Source organism: Vigna unguiculata, chromosome 5 (genome assembly GCF_004118075.2).
Source record: "Vigna unguiculata cultivar IT97K-499-35 chromosome 5, ASM411807v1, whole genome shotgun sequence".
Taxonomy (NCBI): Eukaryota; Viridiplantae; Streptophyta; class Magnoliopsida; order Fabales; family Fabaceae; genus Vigna; species Vigna unguiculata.
Window position 1 is genome coordinate 39,457,455 of NC_040283.1, and position 20,599 is coordinate 39,478,053.

General features: G+C 28.7%; 2 protein-coding genes and 1 non-coding gene across 3 annotated transcripts; 1 reads left to right on the top strand and 2 right to left on the bottom strand.

Annotated features, from left to right (window-relative positions):
- Positions 1-765: 765 nt before the first annotated feature.
- On the bottom strand, positions 766-9,374 carry LOC114186273 (protein disulfide-isomerase 5-3-like). The gene is made up of 15 exons (XM_028074330.1): positions 9,174-9,374; positions 7,520-7,610; positions 7,295-7,389; positions 6,631-6,688; positions 5,805-5,989; positions 5,591-5,648; positions 5,129-5,169; positions 4,974-5,048; positions 3,563-3,619; positions 3,023-3,089; positions 2,734-2,877; positions 2,240-2,461; positions 1,233-1,385; positions 1,068-1,145; positions 766-988 (listed from the first exon to the last, which is right to left on the bottom strand). Exons 1-15 carry the CDS (start codon positions 9,212-9,214, stop codon positions 911-913), a joined length of 1,443 nt encoding a protein of 480 aa, XP_027930131.1. The 5' UTR covers positions 9,215-9,374; the 3' UTR covers positions 766-910.
- Positions 9,375-10,978: 1,604 nt separating this feature from the next.
- On the top strand, positions 10,979-11,049 carry TRNAG-CCC. The gene has a single exon. It is a non-coding gene; the product is annotated as a tRNA-Gly (tRNA).
- Positions 11,050-14,722: 3,673 nt separating this feature from the next.
- LOC114185987 (vascular-related unknown protein 3-like) lies at positions 14,723-16,020 on the bottom strand. The gene is made up of 2 exons (XM_028073977.1): positions 15,575-16,020; positions 14,723-15,114 (listed from the first exon to the last, which is right to left on the bottom strand). Exons 1-2 carry the CDS (start codon positions 15,875-15,877, stop codon positions 14,980-14,982), a joined length of 438 nt encoding a protein of 145 aa, XP_027929778.1. The 5' UTR covers positions 15,878-16,020; the 3' UTR covers positions 14,723-14,979.
- Between the last annotated feature and the right edge of the window lie 4,579 nt (positions 16,021-20,599).

The following is a 20,599-nucleotide window of genomic DNA, read 5'->3' on the forward strand; positions in this document are numbered from 1 at the left end:
TATTTTCTAAAAAGGAATACAAAATAAATAAAAAATTAGCTAAATTAAATTTTATCTAAAATAATTAATAAAATTTAATGAAAAGGAAAAGCTTTTACTTTCGGTAAAAACTCTTGAGTAAATTACGATGATAATAATATAGATATTTTTTTCATATTAGACTTACACCCTTCCACTTTGCTTTTTCACCATTATAGTGATTTCTTTTATAAAATTAAAGACTCGTGTAATATAAAAGAGAATGACAATGAAATGCTTTTAAAAATAAAGAAAATTTATTGAAATTTAATTTTTTTTTTAGAATTTCTATAATTTTATAAAATATGAAAAATATCTGTTTACTCAAGATTTTAACATTCAAAAAACAGTAAAGAACATTTTAACCAAATTGATAACATAGTTAATACATAATGTTGTATTAATCCCTGTCGTAAATTTATCCCTCTCGTGTGTGTAATCTTGCATGTAACTTCAGATATTTGGATAAAAAGTATTACATTTTTCATAACTTCAGATTAGGTATTCTAATATTGTAGAACCAAACACAAACCTTAGGTGGCACAGGTGCAAGTCAAATTGTTCATTTAAACATTCATTCATTCATGTAAACATTTAATCAAATCAATTTAGTCCCAATTTCACGTTCAAAATCATTAATAATCTAATATCATAGCAACATTAAGTTATCATCATAACAGTACAAGAAATTAGTGGAGGCAAATACATGATGTATTTATGGAGTTCCCAATCCATGTAATGATCGTTTAACTGAATAAAAAACTAAAAAATATTATATTTGTATGCTTTATGGTGGATCCATAGATAACAATCTGCCAAAAGACCTCCTCGCTAAAGTGGATCTGGCGAAATCAACAGTCCTATGCTATAATAAATTGTCAACAGCTATCTATCAAAAATTTTTGCCAAGCTCAACTTTTTTCATTAGTCTAATAGTGTTGTGCAAAATGGAGTCCAAAATTCCAGCAACCTGAAAACCACAGAGAAGACTCGTCAACCATACAAAAAGAGGACAATACAGGTGCTGAACCACAATATGAGATACAAACCGTGAAAACACCACCAATAATAGCACAGACATTCGTAATGAAGTGAGAAAAGGACTTCGGATTTTCTGTTATTAAGACCTGCTCACAAAAAACTATCATGTAAACCAACTGAAAATTATAAAGAAAGGGGAAACTTAATCAAATCCATAATATCCATTTGCAGACCTGCATGGGGGAGAGCTCAAGATGGAACTTAGCAACAGGAATGTGTAAACTCTGTGCCACACTGCTGTGCGCTGTGTACTCATACTCCTCAACTAATTTATAATCTTTTCTTGTTATCACCTCTGTTTTAACCACCTGAAGGTAATGCTCCATCTGTAGCCACAGATATCAGATAAATGTGTAAATCAATCTCCAAGCATCGCAGATGCGCTCATATTTTCTGTAGTTATCAAACATCCATGAAGGTAATAACCATGTCTAAAGTCACCCAAAGATTAGATTCTACTAGAAGTTGTGTTATATATTATAAATGGATTTATTGCCTCCACCTCCATGTTGCTTTCTTTTCATTTGTTATCCTTTTGGATGCTTCAAACAGAGACTACAGATGCATGCCAAAACTAAACACATTTAGGTTCAACAAGTTCACACATTTTAGATAGCAAAACAAAGAGTTAAGAAGGTTGAAGATTAGAGGCCTTTAGAAATCAGTGATATACTTCACCATGCATAGGAGAGTAAAGCTTTTATTTATTTCTGTATTTTTTAATTCTAGAAGTCTAGCAGCAGTCAGTAGTGTATAGAAAAAAGAAAAATGATACTATGACAACTAAATTTTGAAAACTTTCTCTTACAACCTGAGTTGACATCTTTTAAGTGATTTTGGAATATAGAGATAATGAGAAAATAAAAAAATGGAAAGCCACTTAAAAGATGTCAACTCAGGTTGTAAAATAAAGTTGTCAAAATTTAGTTATTATAGTATCATTTTCCTAAAAAGAATGCCCAGATTATGAGTCAAGGAGAAGTGCTGGAATGCAATTTATAGAGAATAATATGTATTATAGTCTAAAAAATGAATAGAACTTCATCACACCCTGGGCATCCTATATCTACCGCATCTTACTCTGGCAGATGCAGAGGCCTATTAACTTCTCCATTAATAATCAAATATGCTGATACAAACCATAACGAGTTAGAGCTTTTTATGTTAAACATTAACTTACAGTAACATTTGCTCCTAAATCACGTGTGTTGATAAATGATAGGCCATTCAGCCTGTCATGGCTGCTACCTACGTAAGGTATCAAGCGCTTCACATCACTCATAACCCTAGGTGACACTTTCCTTCCAAAAGATAAGTGGTTTATGACATGTGACATGTTCATTTGAGAAGCATCAAAGGAATGGGCATCGGATCTAGCTGAGATGACCAAGTTTCCAGGAACCTGCAGAGAGCAAAATAGCTTATTTCAGCATAATATATGTATATTTTTTAAAAGAACAGGAGGTCATATCCACTGTACAACTTTTTTTTAATATTAAAAATAATAGCTTCTATTAAAGGCAAAAAGACAATTTAAAAACTAGTTAGGAACCAAATGTGTCAGTTATTTCCAGAGCAATGTGATCGTTAGTTCATCCTCACACCTAAAACAAGAAAGTACTGGAGTTTTTTTACATTACAGTAAAAGATTAATGTAACCATACAGAAGTTTACCTTCTTAACACGCACATATCCTTCAATTCTACATCCCCCAGCTGATGGTGCTGGTCTTTTATTATGTGACGCAAAATTGGATTTATCCCCCAAACTTAACTTCTGAGATTCTGAAGGGATAGACGCCACTAAATTGTCCATAGTCTGCAGATGAGATACTTCATATCAGGTATGTTTCACTCTAATGGTAAAGAGGTGATGTTCGATTACATTAAAAAGCATTGGGTGGATTCTTTCATGTTAAATTCGATTCAGATAGTGCTAATTTTTAAACTACATATATGTTTACCTTGACTAGGCTATCTGTGTCGCGATCACCGTAATAGGACTCGTGGTCATGATGGCCGTGGTCACTCCTGAAAATAGGAAAGAAGATGACTAGATATTATCAGAAATCTAAAACTTTAAAACCCCAATCACAGACCAAAGAGGTTCAATATTCCGAATGTACATAAACAATAGCTATCTAGATATTGATTGTGTAGATTTCGTAGAATTGAGATTGCCTACAGATAGAATTATTCACTGCTACGACGTTCAAGAAGGAAAGTGTCAGCAGCAGCGCCAAACTACCTTTCATTACTACTATAGGACATGACTCACATCACAAATTACCATATGATCTTCCTTCTAAAGTTAAGCCGGTCCACCTATTCCAAACAAACATCCTTGCATTTTCTCAAATTTTCTTTCATTACCATTGGCCTCTGATCATTATTCCCGTTCTAGACAAGATTTGAGCAAATAAACAAGCATATAATACCTCAAAAAATCGCATGCATATTATGTTTCCCAAAAAGAAAAGTGTAAAAAGAGATCTTGTTATTACCTTACATCACTTCCTTTTCGAAAGATACGAATTGAAGGATACCCTTGTACATGATGGCTGGATATGGAAATGAATACCAAAAAAGACAAGGAAAAATAGAAAAGTTAGCAAAAGTGACAAACGTTTACTTTCAATCAAGCTCAATTAATAAGTATGGCCAATGCTCATCTCCATCTTTATAGTAAGATAAGCACATATCTATAAACTTATATCATAAGATTTTCTGGTCATAATCCATGAAACTTGACATGATTCTAACCTCCCGGATGCAATGACAGAATACATTACATGATATGACAAAAGAACGAATACCTTTGTTAGACTATATGGAAATATCCAATGCTATACTGATCATATCTTTGATAGTCTTTTAGAATTGGTTCCCATATAGTAGGAATATGATTAGTATAAAGGGATTGAGCTCTAGGTTTTGTGATCAAAGTAGCACATCAAATAATTAAGATTTAAAGAGATTATTGTCCCGTCTCTTTTTTTCTGTCCCCGCTCTCTATTGTGGTTGGTAGACTCATAATGCATCTAATTTCAATTCAATGTTTAATATTAAATCGCTTATGGCTTCGGCATGGCACGGTCTTTTCGATATGAATTCAAACCAAGTTGACACGACTTGCTAAATTTCATTTTTTTTTTAAATTTGCACCATTTTGATAATCTCAAAAAGAAATTACCCTACTTTGGTAAAAAAAAAAATCAAAAGGAAATTTTAAGTTTGGTAAAATACTAAAATTGAAAAATCAAGTCTGTTTTCTAATGCCTACACATAACGTATTGCGCATCGTCCAAAATACTCAAACCCCAGGGGAACAATGTTAGATGTCAAGTCTTAAATTTTAAGATTTAAACTTATTTTAACTCTAGAAATCAGCTAGTAAAGCAAAAATTTGATATTTCAAATGTGTTTCATGATAATATTTGAGTTGTTTATGTTAATTGACATATTTTTACTTCAATATTAGTTGAGAAACGCATTTAAAATGTCAAATAAGTTTAACAAAATTTAATTAAAAGATAAAGTTTGAGAATAAAATTAGGTGAAAATTTCGAAAATGATTAATTTCAATTTTAACAAAATCATATTTGACCTTATTTTTACTGTATCTCTAATTTACGTGAGCTTTCAAACAATAAGGAGTTATTCCCTGTTTTCTTCCTATTTTCTTCGGCAGAACGTTAAATCTTTAGTCATTGTTTTCACCAATACATCAGCGTAACTGCCTTATTATAAATATATTATCTCTCTACTTTCAGCCACGCAAAAACTTTCAAAATCATCTACATACGATTCAGTAAAATTATGAACGATAGAAAACGTAAATTATCAATAAACACTACAGAAAGATCAAGGAGATAATCAGCTGCAAGTAAGAAACTGAGTTCTTAAAAAAGGTACCTCCGGCACAATTCTCCATTTTGAGTGCAATCTACCCTCCCCATAACAATACGACCATCCGTCTCGGGATCATATCTACATAAAAAGGCAATCGTAATCAAATTATAAAAGTGTAATCTCTAGGGCTGAGGAAAACACCGTAAAAGTTGAAGTACCTCTCTCTAATTATTTTAGATGCTTTTTCCCATGAAGGTTTCTGAAAGGAAACAGATGACGAAAGTGTCACATAAAAACTTAAACGTTAAACAGAACAACTTCTACATGATTTTTTTCATCACAATTTAGTAATTCATCAATCATATTATATATGCAGATTACATGCACTATGCAGCACTTACACCCTTGCAATGCCATATCATTTAGGCTTCTGCAGCATGAAGTTGCATTAGTCACCATTAAAGTGTATTTGATGATGAGGTTGCATTGCAGTAAGCATTCAAATTAGCCCTTACCCCTACTTACCTAACCGAACGATTATTTCTTAAGGAATAAAAGTTATTGATAATAGAAATAGAAAAGTTAATGGATTTAGACAACTATAAAGACAAGAGGAACCCCTTATTTGTTGAACTAATGTTGAACTAATGAGGAACAAGAAATGAAGATAAAATAATTACCAATCTTTGACTCCAATAACACCAAGGAGCATAAAAATTAATAACTGTAATTGGAAACCTGCCAAAAGGTTATCCAGAATGGGGTTAATGGTACACAAATACTGTTCAGTCCCAGACATCAGAGAGAAAGAACTATTCATCTCTAATATAGCTGAAACTCAAAAAAAAATAAAAATAAATAAAAATGAATGAATTTCTTGATTAACCCACTTACTGGTGAGCATATTTATCAAAATTATCTGTTGTGAGTTCAAGAGAACCTCCAATGGATTCTTCATGTACTTCATTATCGTGCTTTATGTTGATAGTAGCTGGTTCTGAATGGAACTCGTGACCAGTGGTTCTTAAATTTGAATCAATAGAAAACTTACGAACTGTTTTTGTTAGATTCAGCCTGTTCTGAAAACAAGAGGTCACAAATTAAGGACAAGGATTAAATATCAACAAACAGAGACAAGAAGGAATTAAAGCACAGGAAAACATACAATTCATAAAAAGATGAAGATTTTGTCATTTGGAACATAAGGAATAGTGCAAAAAGAAGTATTAAATCTATGTGAAGTACTTCAGCGCCCTGGATTTACATTTAAAGGGAAAATATGGCATATAGAATTTTGAAAATCTATTGATGAACAAATGTTCTGAAGGTTAGAGGAATCTTTATTTAATAAAACTGAAATTTCTACAAGATTCAATGAACAACGTTTTCTAGTGGTTAATTACAGGTTCCTTAGGTCTGAATTCACAAAATTATACAATGTATCTTCGTGAATAGTATCCTCATGTTTAGCCAATTCTTTGCTACTCAATTTCAATGAATACATATGAACTTATCACGTTAAACAAATGGAACTAATAAATACATGGAGATTTTAATTCTTTTGTTGTCTTAAAGACAGACAGTTTAACAGTACTATGGTAAACTCAGGGAGTCTATGACACATTTAATTAACTAATAAAAAACCAAAGTGAAATTTCTAAAACCAGAAGCATAAATGTTTTTTGTAAGAGATGATCAAAAGAAAATAATAGAAACTTACTGTGCCCAGCACATCACTCACATCAACCGCTGCAAACTCACAAGAAAGGGCAGGAAAACTACAATATAAATTGAAGCCATCAGCAAGAAACAATATATAGAGAACAGGAAAGTTCATGAACAGTCATACATAGTAAGAATAATACGATAAATAGCTATAGTTGCTATATGAACTGAACAAGTTATACAAACTCAGAAAAATCATGAAACATATAAAACACAATGATCACAACGGCAACCCTTGATTTCATGCCACTTTCATGTACCATCACGTAATATCAAATGTATAAAAATAATTAAAACAGGGTTCCAGTTTTTCAGCTTCAATTCCAGTTTGAAAAGAAGCTTGAAAGGAAGAAAGAGGTGTACTACATGAAAAATAAAAGGTAAGTAAACCTCTCGAAGTAAATATTTCTGTCTAATAAGAAGTCAAATTACAATTCATTTTCTTTAACAAATTAACCAAAATTTTAATGATTGAGTTATCAAACTCCTAAGAGGTGTCCTTCGTAGATTTTTCAGTGGAGAGTTACACGCATTCTTGATAACAAGAGTGATGGTATACAAATATCATGCAGCACAAGCTCTACGCGGTGTACGAAGTCCATGCGGGAAAAACAATGAAGCTATATACAAACATAGAAAAAGCCTATTTAGCCTTTTACCTCATATTGAAATCTATACGTAAATAGTCCCCATCACTACTCTTGTCAACAATAACAGATGTAGCGGTGCTGACAGACAAATAACTATTAAGTTCCTGCAACACAGTTGCATGTAATAAATCAATATGAATTTTGACAACCAAATTGAGGCATGAGACCTAATATCAATCCTAGAAAAGGCTTCACATGTAATAAACATAAACAATAGTGGTAAAAGCTACAGACCATTCCAAACAAAAACACCATGCAGAGAGCTGCTATTATGGATAACCCTGCTCCTGATAATGAAGCCTCAGTTAAATCCCTTGGGATTTTTCTGCAGACAGAAGACAAACAGTAGGCACATATTTATTAGCAAAGGATACCCGTATATAATTTGAATGCTTTTACTTGAGTAATTTAATTTCTTATTCCACTCTCCCTCAAAGAATAACATGTCATTTAATTCTTGTTTACTGCTTCCATTTATTGTTTTCAGTTTTTCACAAATAATTACAACATTAACACTTTGTTTTTACTTTATTTGTTGTTTCCAAAGATTTACATAAGAAACAAGGAAAACAAACAAAATCTTGTTTTCAGCGTTTCGTACACATATTTATTAATAGGATTGAACTTAAAAACAAAATGACTATTTTCTAAATGTTTGTAAAAACAAGAAAGAAATAAAAACACAAAATAGTTTTTTTCAAACCAAGCAGGCCCTTAATTTTTCGTTTTCAAAATTTATTTAAATATTATTAAACATATCTTACTTTTCAGTTTCAAACATCTTCTCTCTTTAAATCCATGATTTCACACATACCAGATGAATTCCGAGAAGGCACAGGATATTCACCATTTACAATTAAAAGTTAAATTGCTTGTAACAAATACACTAAGTGGACTCCATATACTACCATTTCTTGTACAATTTTAAATTAGTACAATTGTCACTGTCAGTATAAAACATTTAGCACTTTCAGTAAGCAACGATGTATCACATCACAGTACTTAAAAAGGCTTCTCCCTACCGGTAAAAACATTCAATATTTTGTCGGAGATGATAGCTAGCACATGGTTCATAGTATAATATCTCAAAATTAAACTCACCGAGAAAATCCAGAAACATCGCTAATAAAAGTTAAAAACACATGATTCCTTATACGTGTATATGAAGTGAAACATGTTGACAAGGTTCATGCATATAAAAAGTCTTTATTAATAGAGACAAATATCCAAATATCCATTTGGATTATTTATATCCTCATCGTCTAGAAAGTGGTCATTGCACATCCCAAACAAAATTCAAAACTAAATCCTCCATTCACTAATATGTATTTTTGCCTCCATTTTTCACATACACACACTGATTAAATACCGCTTCTTATGCTGCACATTTCCCCGAATCACACACAACTCACAAATAAATCCACGACCATGTTAACTGCAATGTAAGGTTCCTGAAGTGTCCACAACCACAATTGAGGCTGCATCTGTCACATTTATCAATAATATTCCAAATATCACGGAAAACGACGAAACTGCATTTGCAACAGCTTTTAAAACATTTGCCAAATGCATAACAGAAGCAAAACGAATTGAATTGATTTACCGCTACACTACAAACAGAGTCAAATGCTACGCTACAAACAAGAAAAACCAAGTATAGAAAGCGAACAACAGAGAGAGTAATAATCATTATATGAATCAATCCATAAGTACAAGTTTACATTTACGATCAAATTAATGGAGCCACCGGCATTGCAGCTGAAGATTTATACGTGCATTCAACATAAAGATAGATTGAACAAACAAGGTGATCCAAAAAAAAACACGAAATGCACGATTGTGGAAGAAAAGAAAAGAGAGATAGATACGAAGAGAAGGAGATTCTAACCTGTAAAAATCCACGGATTTGAGTTTGCTGGAGGAAATCATGGTTGCGAGAAAGCAAAATTTTAAGGAAAATAGAAAGGAAAATGAAAGAGGAGGATAGATGAATAGGAGAATAGAAGAAAGCTCAAATCCCAAAGGATTGAGATTTGAGAGTGCAAATGGAAATGTATTGGTATTAGATCGAAGGAGAAGGAACTTTTGCTTCAACTGTTAGCTTTTCCGTTGAGTTTTCCTTCAATACTAACTAAAACTCCGCGCACTCTGTCTCTCTCATTCAGTTTGCGCAAAAATTATTATATTTTATTTATTTTTTATTTTCATTTTTATTTTAAATCTGTGTGTTCAGTACTTCCCACGAATAAAATAGTATAAGAAAACACCTTTACAAAATAAAAAGTATAAAAAAATCATACAATAAAATGTGACTAAATTTGGAATACCTTGTAACTAACTTAAAAATATTCTATATGTTTCATTTTTCCTTTGTAATACTGTGCAGTAGTTGAAACTTTAGAATGCCTTACTATTTTTATATGCATCTATATATATATATATAAATTTTAAATAAATTGTTATAATTTTAATATCCTAATTTATACTTTCACTATAGTTTCATTATTGAAAATTTTAATTTCTAAAACTATTGATGGTGGATTTATTACAAAGGAGTATTGAAATTATCATTGCAAGTTCTTAAATAGCTTCCTCTTTACTCTGCTCATCATGCATAGGGTGGAGGTTTGCACTATCATCATTAAGATATGTGCAAAAAGTAAAAAGATGAAGGGTCAACTACTGTTTTTAGTCAACATTGTTAAGATTGGGATTTTAATGAAAGAGAGAGACTTTTTATTTTGCAATCTTGTTCATATGACCTATAATGCTATCCAAAAGTTATAACCATGATGCACGAGGAAGAAGAAAATCAAAGAGAGGAAGAAGATAAAGGAAAAGAAGAAGAGGAATCAAAATTTGAGTTATTTTTGAGAAAAAAAAAACAATAGTAATTTACCATATTATGTCGCGTGTATTTGATTAGACTCGTATTTATGTTTTTTTTTTTAATTCTATCAAGTGTGTTGACAAAATTTAGAAAAAATATAATGTAAAAGGAGAAATAGATAAAAGTGATCAAATGGATTATTTTTTAGATAAATATACCAAAAATAGTTTACACAGTCTTATTTTATTTTATACTATGGCTTAAAATTATAATAAATATCACTCATATGTTTTCTAATTTTATTTTACTTTTCAGAAAATCGCATTTGTATCTCTATAATTTTAAAACAATTCACTTAATATATGTTTTTAGTGAATATCACATGTTTCTTAATTTTTCAATAAATATCTATCTCATCATCTTTTAATACATAACAAAACTTTCCTACTTTATGTTGTCTTAAATAAAGTGACATTCACCTTTATTATTTTCTTTATAAAAAAAGTAAATTTTAATTTTTGCTTACGAAAGGTTTTTTTATTTTATATCTTAAAATGTTAATTTTTAATTTCCATCAGTTTTATTTTAGTTTCAGTAAATAAGGTATTTTTAAATAAAGTGAAAAAAAAAAACGAGTTTCAGTGTGAGAGATATGCATATTATTTATTGAAAACATAATAAATATTAATATCAGATTAAAAAACTAAAGGGGAGATTAAAAAACTAAAGGGGTGTAAATTTGTTTATATAAAAAAGACTATAAGAGGATAGAAGTTTAATTTAAAACCGAAGATGTAACCAAAATTTTAGAACCTAATAATTATTTATATATTTATATGTTACATGCTTAAAACTAACGAAAAGTGCATCTGGTGTAGTGGTATCATAGTACCCTCCCACGGTACTGACCGGGGTTCGATTCCCCGGATGCGCAAACTTTTAAACTTTAATTTTTTTAATTGAATTTAACGGTTTTTATTGTTTGTCATGTATAAATTATCTGAGTCCAAAATAGTTTCTAACATTTTATTTTTTTCTCCAAAACAGTAGTTATTTTAATTTTTTAAGCCATTTTTTTTTAACATTACACCTGTACATAGTTAAAAGTAATCAATTGAGAACTACTTGTATTAAGAAAAACATAGAAGTAGTTGAAAAGTTATTTTTTTCAAATTTGTACTGATTGAATATTTCTAGTGTCAGAAGTTTAAAAATACTAACTTTTAGAACTCTGAAAATATGTAACAAGTGATAATTGATATAATCATATAATATCAAAATACTTTAAAAAAAAACTCAATAATAATTAGGCTAAGAAAAAAACATAAAGATCCTCGGTAGGGAGAGAGCTTATGCACAATGGTTCCTTCCTCTGGACCACTACTTCCTGCACCCATGTTTTCTTCCTGCACTTCCACAATCTTTAAAATACCAACAATATTCTTTTGGGAAAGTTTATTTGTTGGATTTATTTGTTGGGGTTATAATAAGATCGAGTAAGAAATAGACACAGGAAAAGTTTTAGAAACCCTAAAACCCAGAAAATTTTGGATCCCCGCCTTATTTTTTTTCTATTTTCTTCTTTTTTGTAATTTTTAAAAATTTTAATTTGGCTACATAATTTTAAAAATAACATTTCAAGATTTAAATATTAAATTTAATAAACCTATGTTCTATAAAGATTTTATTTATTAAGAAAATAGTCATATTTAAAGTTTTATTTTTTATGTACACTGGTTCCTTGATCGACAATTATTGTAGTATGATAAATCGTCATTAAATCTACAATCTACGATATTAATTTTATATTTTAGATGGTATAATTTGAAATATAAATCTTTCTGGATTGTGTGATTCCGAAGATCTATCGGTTTCATATTTAAGTAGGTGTAGAAAAAAATTAAATAAAAGGTGTATTACCTTTAAAAAAATATATCATGATATCAGTTTTATTAACTGTTATTCTGTGTAAATGTTTTTATCAAAGTGAATTTAATTAACGTATTATTGATTTATAAAGTGTCTATTGATTTAATTAACATATTAAAAACTTTTAAATTTATAATAATCTTTATTTTGCATTCAAAAGTTAGTTGTCTGTTTAGATATGTTACAAATTTTCTTTAAAAACAATGTTCTCACAATTCAGATAAATACTGCAATGATCTTTTTATTTTCATCCTCTTTTCTCTTTATAGTTTTTGAGCTTTGAAGAGTTTAACTTGAAATAGATTTCTTTAATCTACATATAGAGTTTTTTTTAGACATATAGTATTATTTAATTTTGTTTGATTTTTCATACATCTCCACATCTCCACATCTTATATATTCTTTTGATTATTTCAAAAAAATTAGTGATTTTCATATTCAAATTAAATATATATGACATACAAACAAACAACTTATTTTACGTTTCAATAAGAGATGTAATGCGAAAGGGACTTAGTCTCACCTTAAGTAGAAATGAGAATATTTGATAATATATAAAGAAGAAAACCTACAAATTTATTATGTTAAAATTTTAGATTTGAGGTGACATCATAATCTCTCATATGGATTGTCTTATGACTCATTGGTATCTAATATTCCTACAAAATGAAGAATTTTAATTTGTGATTTTTTTGAATCGAAAGTATTTCTAGTAAGTGTTTGAGGCAAGTGTACTAATATGGACATACTCATACTTGAAGAGTAAATTGCAACATATATGGAAGAAGACTCATAAACCCATTAAGATTTCTAATATTGGAGGCAGTGTCACAACAAGTTGAAAGCACAATTTCTTTTATCAATTTAGGAAAGAATAGACAAAAACATTGTCTTTCTCAATAAAAACAATTCCAAGCGTCATAAACAATGCATCTATCATTTCAAAACATTATTCTTTAAGTGTTCTCAAGAAAAAATTGGAGAGATTTTGCCCAATACCAAAAGGAGGTGGCAACATTGTTACAATCCTCCATTAGCAACACGAAGCACAAACAACAAGGCGTGACATGGGTGACACATAACAATGTTATTGCACAAATAAAAATATTCAACACCAACCTTTCTCCCATGATATAACACGCAACACTACTTTGTTTATCAAATATGATAATGATATTTTGACCCAATTTTTTTGATCCATTTTTAATCCACTACTTCAATCACCCTTCAAGTATTTATTTTGATTTTTTTAGTGGTGTGATGTGATAATCTAATGGTGATTGAAATGGTAGGTTAAAAGTGGGTCAAAAAAGTTGGTCAAAATATCATTATCCTAAAAAATAATCATTTTTAGAATAAGTGTACCCACATAAAAAATACAAATAAGAGCACACAATTAAATTATAATTTTATTGGGATAAAATTGTAAATCCTCTCATAAATTTTATAAATATTTTATACAATTTTTACAAAGTTAAAAACTCAACTTGTTGGATAAGGAATTCTAACAATTTTAAGAATTTGAAATACTTACAATTGAATTTTCTTTATTTTTAAAATAGTTTGTTTGGATGGAGTAATTAGAATACCTTAGGTTTTAATTTTCTTGTTTGGATAAAATTTAACTTCTCTTTTAAGTCAAAATTTTAGTTCACGTCGACTTAGCTTGACTTTCGATTCAGATAAACTCATCTTGAATCGTCTTGACTGTGTGATCGAGACCATACTCTTAATCTTCGATCTGGGTCGTCTGGACCCTAGGATCGGGACAACTCGTCTCGACCTTTGGCTTGAATGACTTGACCTGACCTTATGCTCGGATTGACTTGTTTTGATATTTGATCCGAGCTTAGTCATCATGACATACGACTCGAGATAGTTCGTCACGACCCATAACGATCTTTGACCCAACAAACACATCACAACCTTCGAGGGCTTTCTCATGTTCTGGTTGATTCGACTCAACATTCAGCCGAGCCAAATCAGCTAGACCTTTTAACCGAATCAGATTCATCTTGACCTTCAGCCTGGACTGAATTTGGTTAACCTTCAGCTTGAGCTGAATCGGGTTGACTTTTGGCCTGGGTTAACCTTCGACAGTCCAATTTGTCTCGACCTTCAACCCACATCGAATTATTTTTTCCATTACGATCCCAGTCGAATCGACTCGACCTTCAATTCAAATCGAATTAATTTGACCTTTGTTCCAGGATAAATCAGCTCGACCTTTGAACAAGACCGAATCGACTTAACCTTCGACCCAGATCATATTAACTTGAATTATGATGAAATCAATAAAACAAAATTTTTAATTTTTATATTATTTTTTTATATTACTCAATTTTACTTTAATGAATACTTATGAAAAAATAATAATTGATGAACAATTAAGTTCTCTCAAAATAAAATTTTTTGTGAAAATAAAATAAAATAGTTGTTAAGTATAGCTTATTATCACTCTTTTCACATGTTTCTTCTTAGATTCTAGTTGTGGGTGGTTAGTTTTCATACGGAAGGGCGGAATTCTTTTGTTACAATTCAAATAGTTTCTAATGGATAGGGTTTGCTTCATAATAGATTTATGTTCCTTAAATAAATATAAAAGTGCTATTGATAGTGTAAAAGATTAAATGATGCCAATGGAAACAAGTAAAACGACTTTATAAATTTGAAAACAATGATTGGATTGATTCATAATATATATGGAACATGTTCTAGCTGTCTGGCAAGTATTATATTGCCTTAAAAAAAAGATTATCCATTATGTGCACTAATTAAGAGAGAGAAATTCATAAGTATTTTCAACACTCAAGAGTTCATAATTTTCTCATTTTCCTTTTTCTTGTTGCACATTCATATTCATTTTCTTTTCCTGTGGGTGTCAATGGATATTTTCCCAAATGCATATATATTAGGTCGTTTTTCATAGAATAAATCAACCAATGTATTTCGCTATCATCGACATAGGAACTAAGCAAAGACCTTTCTTCTTCAGTTCTGTGTGGTCATTGTCCCTTCTGAAACCCAGTTCTTGACTTTCATCTCTCTCTCTTGGGGTATTTCTTTTTCCCTACAAAAACAAAAAGAACAATTAGCTTACAAAAAAAAAAAAAAACTTAAATTGTTCATTAACTTAGTTCCATAATCAACATGCATGTATATGGATATCAAGCTTCTGAGTCTGAAGAAGGAAAGGTAATAAGGAAAAAGATAGAATAATAATTATTTCTGAAGTAAACGGTTCCAACCTTCAATTAATCAAGCACAAAATTCGAATTTTTTTCAAATATCTTTTCTTTTCTTCCAAACAGCAAGAATGTAAAAAAATAATTATACATACATTGAGTTTATCTAATTAATCTGGAAATTCTCCATTTTTTCTTTCCCTTTTGCTTTGTTAAACTGGTTCTCCAATAATTATAAAATTACTAGCATGTTATAAATATAGTATACCTTAACTTTCACTAAATGAAAAGAAAAGACATTAATGCATATAGAAGAAGAAGAAGAAAAGAAGAAAAATAATGAACCTTGGAGCCTTTGACTGGAGAACTTGCAGTATCTTCCAAAGCATCATCAACCACTAAAGAAGTTTTGATCTTCTTTCTCTTCCTGAAACATGATTCCTCAGGTTGCGTGGTGTGATCATGAGTTAACATTTTCTCAGCAGCACAGGCAAAGAGGGTGGAGTAGCTATCAACACCAGAGAAAGACACAGAACAACGTTTGTGATCATCAATATTGTTAAGGAAATCCTCAAAGTACTTAGTCCAACCACTCTCCTCAGAGGAGTCACACTCACTTGTCGGAGGTTTGGTTATGGCAGAACTCATAGAAGCTGCACCTTGGTTTTTGATCAGAAACCCAATAAGAAGATAAGATGAAGAAACGATGATGAAATATTAGTGGGGTTGGGTGGTGAGAAGTTTTAAAAAAGCAATGAAGAGTGTAGTTATAACATATGCAATAAACAATGAAGAAAATATGATTAAATAGAGAGACTTTGGAATCTTGGGGTGGGACATAGAGTAGGGGAAGTTAAACTAAGGTATGTGTCATTATGTGTGTGAGTGTTTGACCTTTGTGGTATATTGGAAGAGATTTGGCGAAAATTTCTTCATGGCGGAGTTAACTTTCCACTATTGCTTTGAATTAGTCATTGTTTCGCCCTACCTACACAACCTTGCAAATGTTCTTTCGGCTTTATTCATTCATTCCCTAATCTCAAACTCTCGCCACAAACTAATCTCATCTTTCTAATAATTTGGTTATATCGTAATCAATTTCTCTTCAATATGGTTTTCCTTTTGCTGGTTTTATATTTATGGTTTCATCAAAGTTCTTTAGATGAAAAATGTCACAAATTCATTGAATTGGTAAGGAGACCCGTATCGACGTCAATTTACGGTATATAAGTGGAAGTGGATATAAACTTCATCTTATAAATCAATTTTGTAAAGTTAAATTAGATTTAAAGTCAATATTTTAACATATATCAAAATTACGGATTAAAGTTTATTTTAACTAAATTATTGTTATTGGACCTTATCACTGTAAGATTATTTATTAATGTTTAGTCTCACGTTCTAGATATATCATTAATCTTAAAAATCAATTTTGTGAGGTTAAATTAAATTTAAACTCTACTTTTTAATTAATTATAAAATATTATTATTTTAGTGATTTATAGAAGGAATATGAAAGAATGTTGATTATATATGAAGATGGTTAGATAAGATGTCTTTCTCACATAAATCATGATGCAGTATCAATGGAATAGTTTTAGTTGAATATATAATAAATATTAGCCAGAATAATTGATTGATATATAATTCAATTCAAACGTATCCAATTATAAATATATCTATATAGTTTGCTGCGAAAGTTTGAGTTAATTTATATATCTATTAATCACCGGTCTCTCTCGGAATAAGAATGTTTACAATAAAATAAATAAAAATGGAAAATAAATTAACAAATAAAAAACAAGATGTAGACTGTGGAAGAACGCAGCATGGCATATGGTGACGAAGTTGTAATTATTTATTTATTGTGGAAAAAATGTAATGATAGTTAATTTATTAATTAAAAATATTAATTGAATATTAAGACTCGGAACTAAAGACCTACATGTTATCATTTTTATTTCAATTTCATCCAACGACAAGAATAGAAAAAAAAAATCAAAAGAATAACTCTACTTCATATACCACACAAAACACATATAGAAATAACATAACTAGTCTAAAAAAAAAAAAAAATCACACTGCATGTAGGGATGACAAAAATATCCGTACCCGCAGATATCCGCGGATAAAATTCGTGATGGATAGTTAATATTCGCAGATATTTATTACCCGCGGGTAGCGGATAGCGGATATTTTAATATCTGCTTATAAACGGGTCGGGTATGAGTATCATACTATCTGTATCTGCGGGTACCCGTTACCCGTAAAAAAATTAAAATTAAAATGGGATGATGGGATGATGAAAATGTGCATATCTAATCTTTGTAGATAAAATCCATAATGGGTGAAAAATAAATTAATAAATAGGTGTTAACAAATATTTTAAATAATATGTGTACTCATCATTTTCTTTTTTAAATATATAATATTTACAAGAATGAATTTCCTAACTTCCACGTGTTAGTATAAATGTGTAGACTATTTGTATACAGGACAATGATACTTTAACCCACTTTTTTTTATTCACTTTTAATTCACCACTTCAATCACTATTAGATCATCACATCACTAAAAAAAATATAAAAAAAATGATCTGGTGATTAAAGCTAACTAGAAATACAATTGAAAAAGAATTTAGAATCTTCCTATTTATTTAGAATATTATTTGATATAAAAATGTAGATTCTTGTACTTTAATTAATTTCAATATTTAAGTTTGTTTTTTTATTCATTTTAGAAAATCACTCCTAAAATAAATTTATGAACTTAAACAAATTTATCGTATATTTATGTAAATAATTTCATCTTCAATTATGTATACGTTTTTAACATAAGTTTATTGGGAAAAATGTATAAGAATAATTGCCAAATTTTAAAAGAAGAGGAAAATCTTAAAAAGAAGATAAGAAATAGAAAATGTAAGAAATTACTCCATCTTCAGTCAATTCATCTCATTTTAATCCATATTCATCAAAAATATTTAAAAAGCTTTAAATTAATTTTACTTTTACAAATCAGACATTAATTGATTTGGAAATTCAACTATAATATTTATAACTTGCTTTGCTTCTCGGTTAATTTATAAAAGTTATTGAAAGTATAATCGTGAACCTAAATTTCACATTAAGTAAAGAAAATTGTAACAATAAATGAATAAAACCTTAGTGTTTTTTATTGTGTTTGCTCAAAACAGTATTGTGACTTCTTGTTAAGGGAGAAATCCTAGAATCACCTTATTAACACAAAAATAAGTTAAACATAAGAACATGAAAATCTTAAAACTAGAAAAAAGTCACAATCTTATCTAAAGATAACAAAAAAAATAAAATAACATTATATGAAATTTGTACAATATATAGACCACTTTTTCATGTCCTTTGATGCTAAGTACATTCACACTTAATTTAACTCAAATTTCACAGTATTCTATTACAAGAATATAAGAAATAAAAATAAGAAGAGTTAAATATAATATTAAAGTGTTTTTGACTGGATAAAGAATATCATGAATTTAGAGTCCATTTTATAGTTACCAATACTCATTCCCTAACTTATCCTTATCCTAGACAATGTATCCCCAAAACATATTATTTTCATTTACCCAACATTTCTAGTATCTCTCATGAAAGTCTCATCAATATATATATATATATATATATATATATATATATATATATATATATATATATATATATATATATAAGATTGTTTGACCAAATTTGATATTTCTACTTAGGACTGGGCATAATTTACTATATTATACTGAACTATAGTTAATTGTACTATATTAAACTAAAATATACTAAACTATTTATAATAGTAATTGAACTGTATTATAAAATAGTTCATAAAATAGTTCAGTTTTAAGAAACTAAACTTATGTTAAGTTAACTATTGAACTGTAGTAAATAGGTTATTAATGTGAAAGAAAAGATTGAAAGAGTATAGTACCACAACTAAAATATTGGTATTAGGATAAGAATTGGACTTGTGTGTTTTGTATTTTAGGTTCTGTTCTTCTCTTTCATATTGAAATATATTTTTTTATTTTTTCTTAATTTTTTTTCTTTACTCTTTTTCCAAAAAAAATATAAAATATTTATAATTAATTTATTAAAAAAATTATAAATTTATTTAAAATCTTATTTTATTTTGAATGAATTTTACTATGTAATGTTATTTTTATGTCATGATTTTACAAAAGTTGTTTTTAAAAATTAAATTTTGTGACCGCTAATATTTTTATAATTTTTTATTTATATTAAAGTTTTTTGTAACTTAAATATTGAAATTAGTATAATAAATATACATATTTGTATTAACATATTTTTTATTTTAAAATCTTATGTAATATTATTTTTTAGTTTTAAAATATTTATTATGTGGCGTCAAATTTTTTAAAGACGGTTTATTTTAAAAATATTTTAAAAAATATAAAAATTTATTGGTTCAATGCTTCACGTAATATATTTTAGAACTTCATAAAATTTTTAGAATATTTTTCACACAAATATTAATGAATACAAATGTTAAAGAAATATTAATTTTGAAATTTTTTTAAAATAAACCATTTTTAACGCTAACATAATAAATATCGTAAAACTAAAAAGTAATATTACATAAGATTTTAAAATAAAAAATATGTTAGTACCGATATTTATATTTATTTTATTAGTTTTAATAATTTAATTATATTTGAAGTTACGGAAAACTTTATAATATAATTAAAAAAATTATAAAAATGTTAACTATAACACAACTTAACTGTTAAAAACAACTTTTGTAAAATTATAACATAAAAATAACATTATATAATAAAATTCATTTAAAATAAAAATAAGATCTTACATAAATTTATAATTTTTTTAATAAATTAATCATGAATAGAAAAAATTAAAACAGAGAAAAAAAATATTTTAATACAAAAAAGCAAAGCTTAAAACAGAAAACCAAATCTTATTTATTATTACTTTTGCTTTCTCAATCTTTTCTTTCATAATAACAATCTATTTACTATAGTTTAATGGTTAATTTAGTTAAGAGTTTAGTTTTTTAAAACTAAACTATTTTATAATAAAATTCAATTATTATTATAAATAATTTTGTTTAATATAACAAATATGTTCAGTCCTATTTTTACCTCATCTTTGTATTTTAACATATTAACAAAAACTACAGTTTCACCATTACTGTAAAAGAAAAACCAGGGCATTGTTCATCTCTTATTGCCATAGAATCTTGAAAATCTCACGATAATTCGGGAGGTAAAGAGAATTAAGAGGGTTTGCATTTTTTTAATGGTGACTTTATTTAAGTTTCTTGGTTTCATAATTTAAAGTTAGTGATCGTTGAAAAAGATAAACAAGT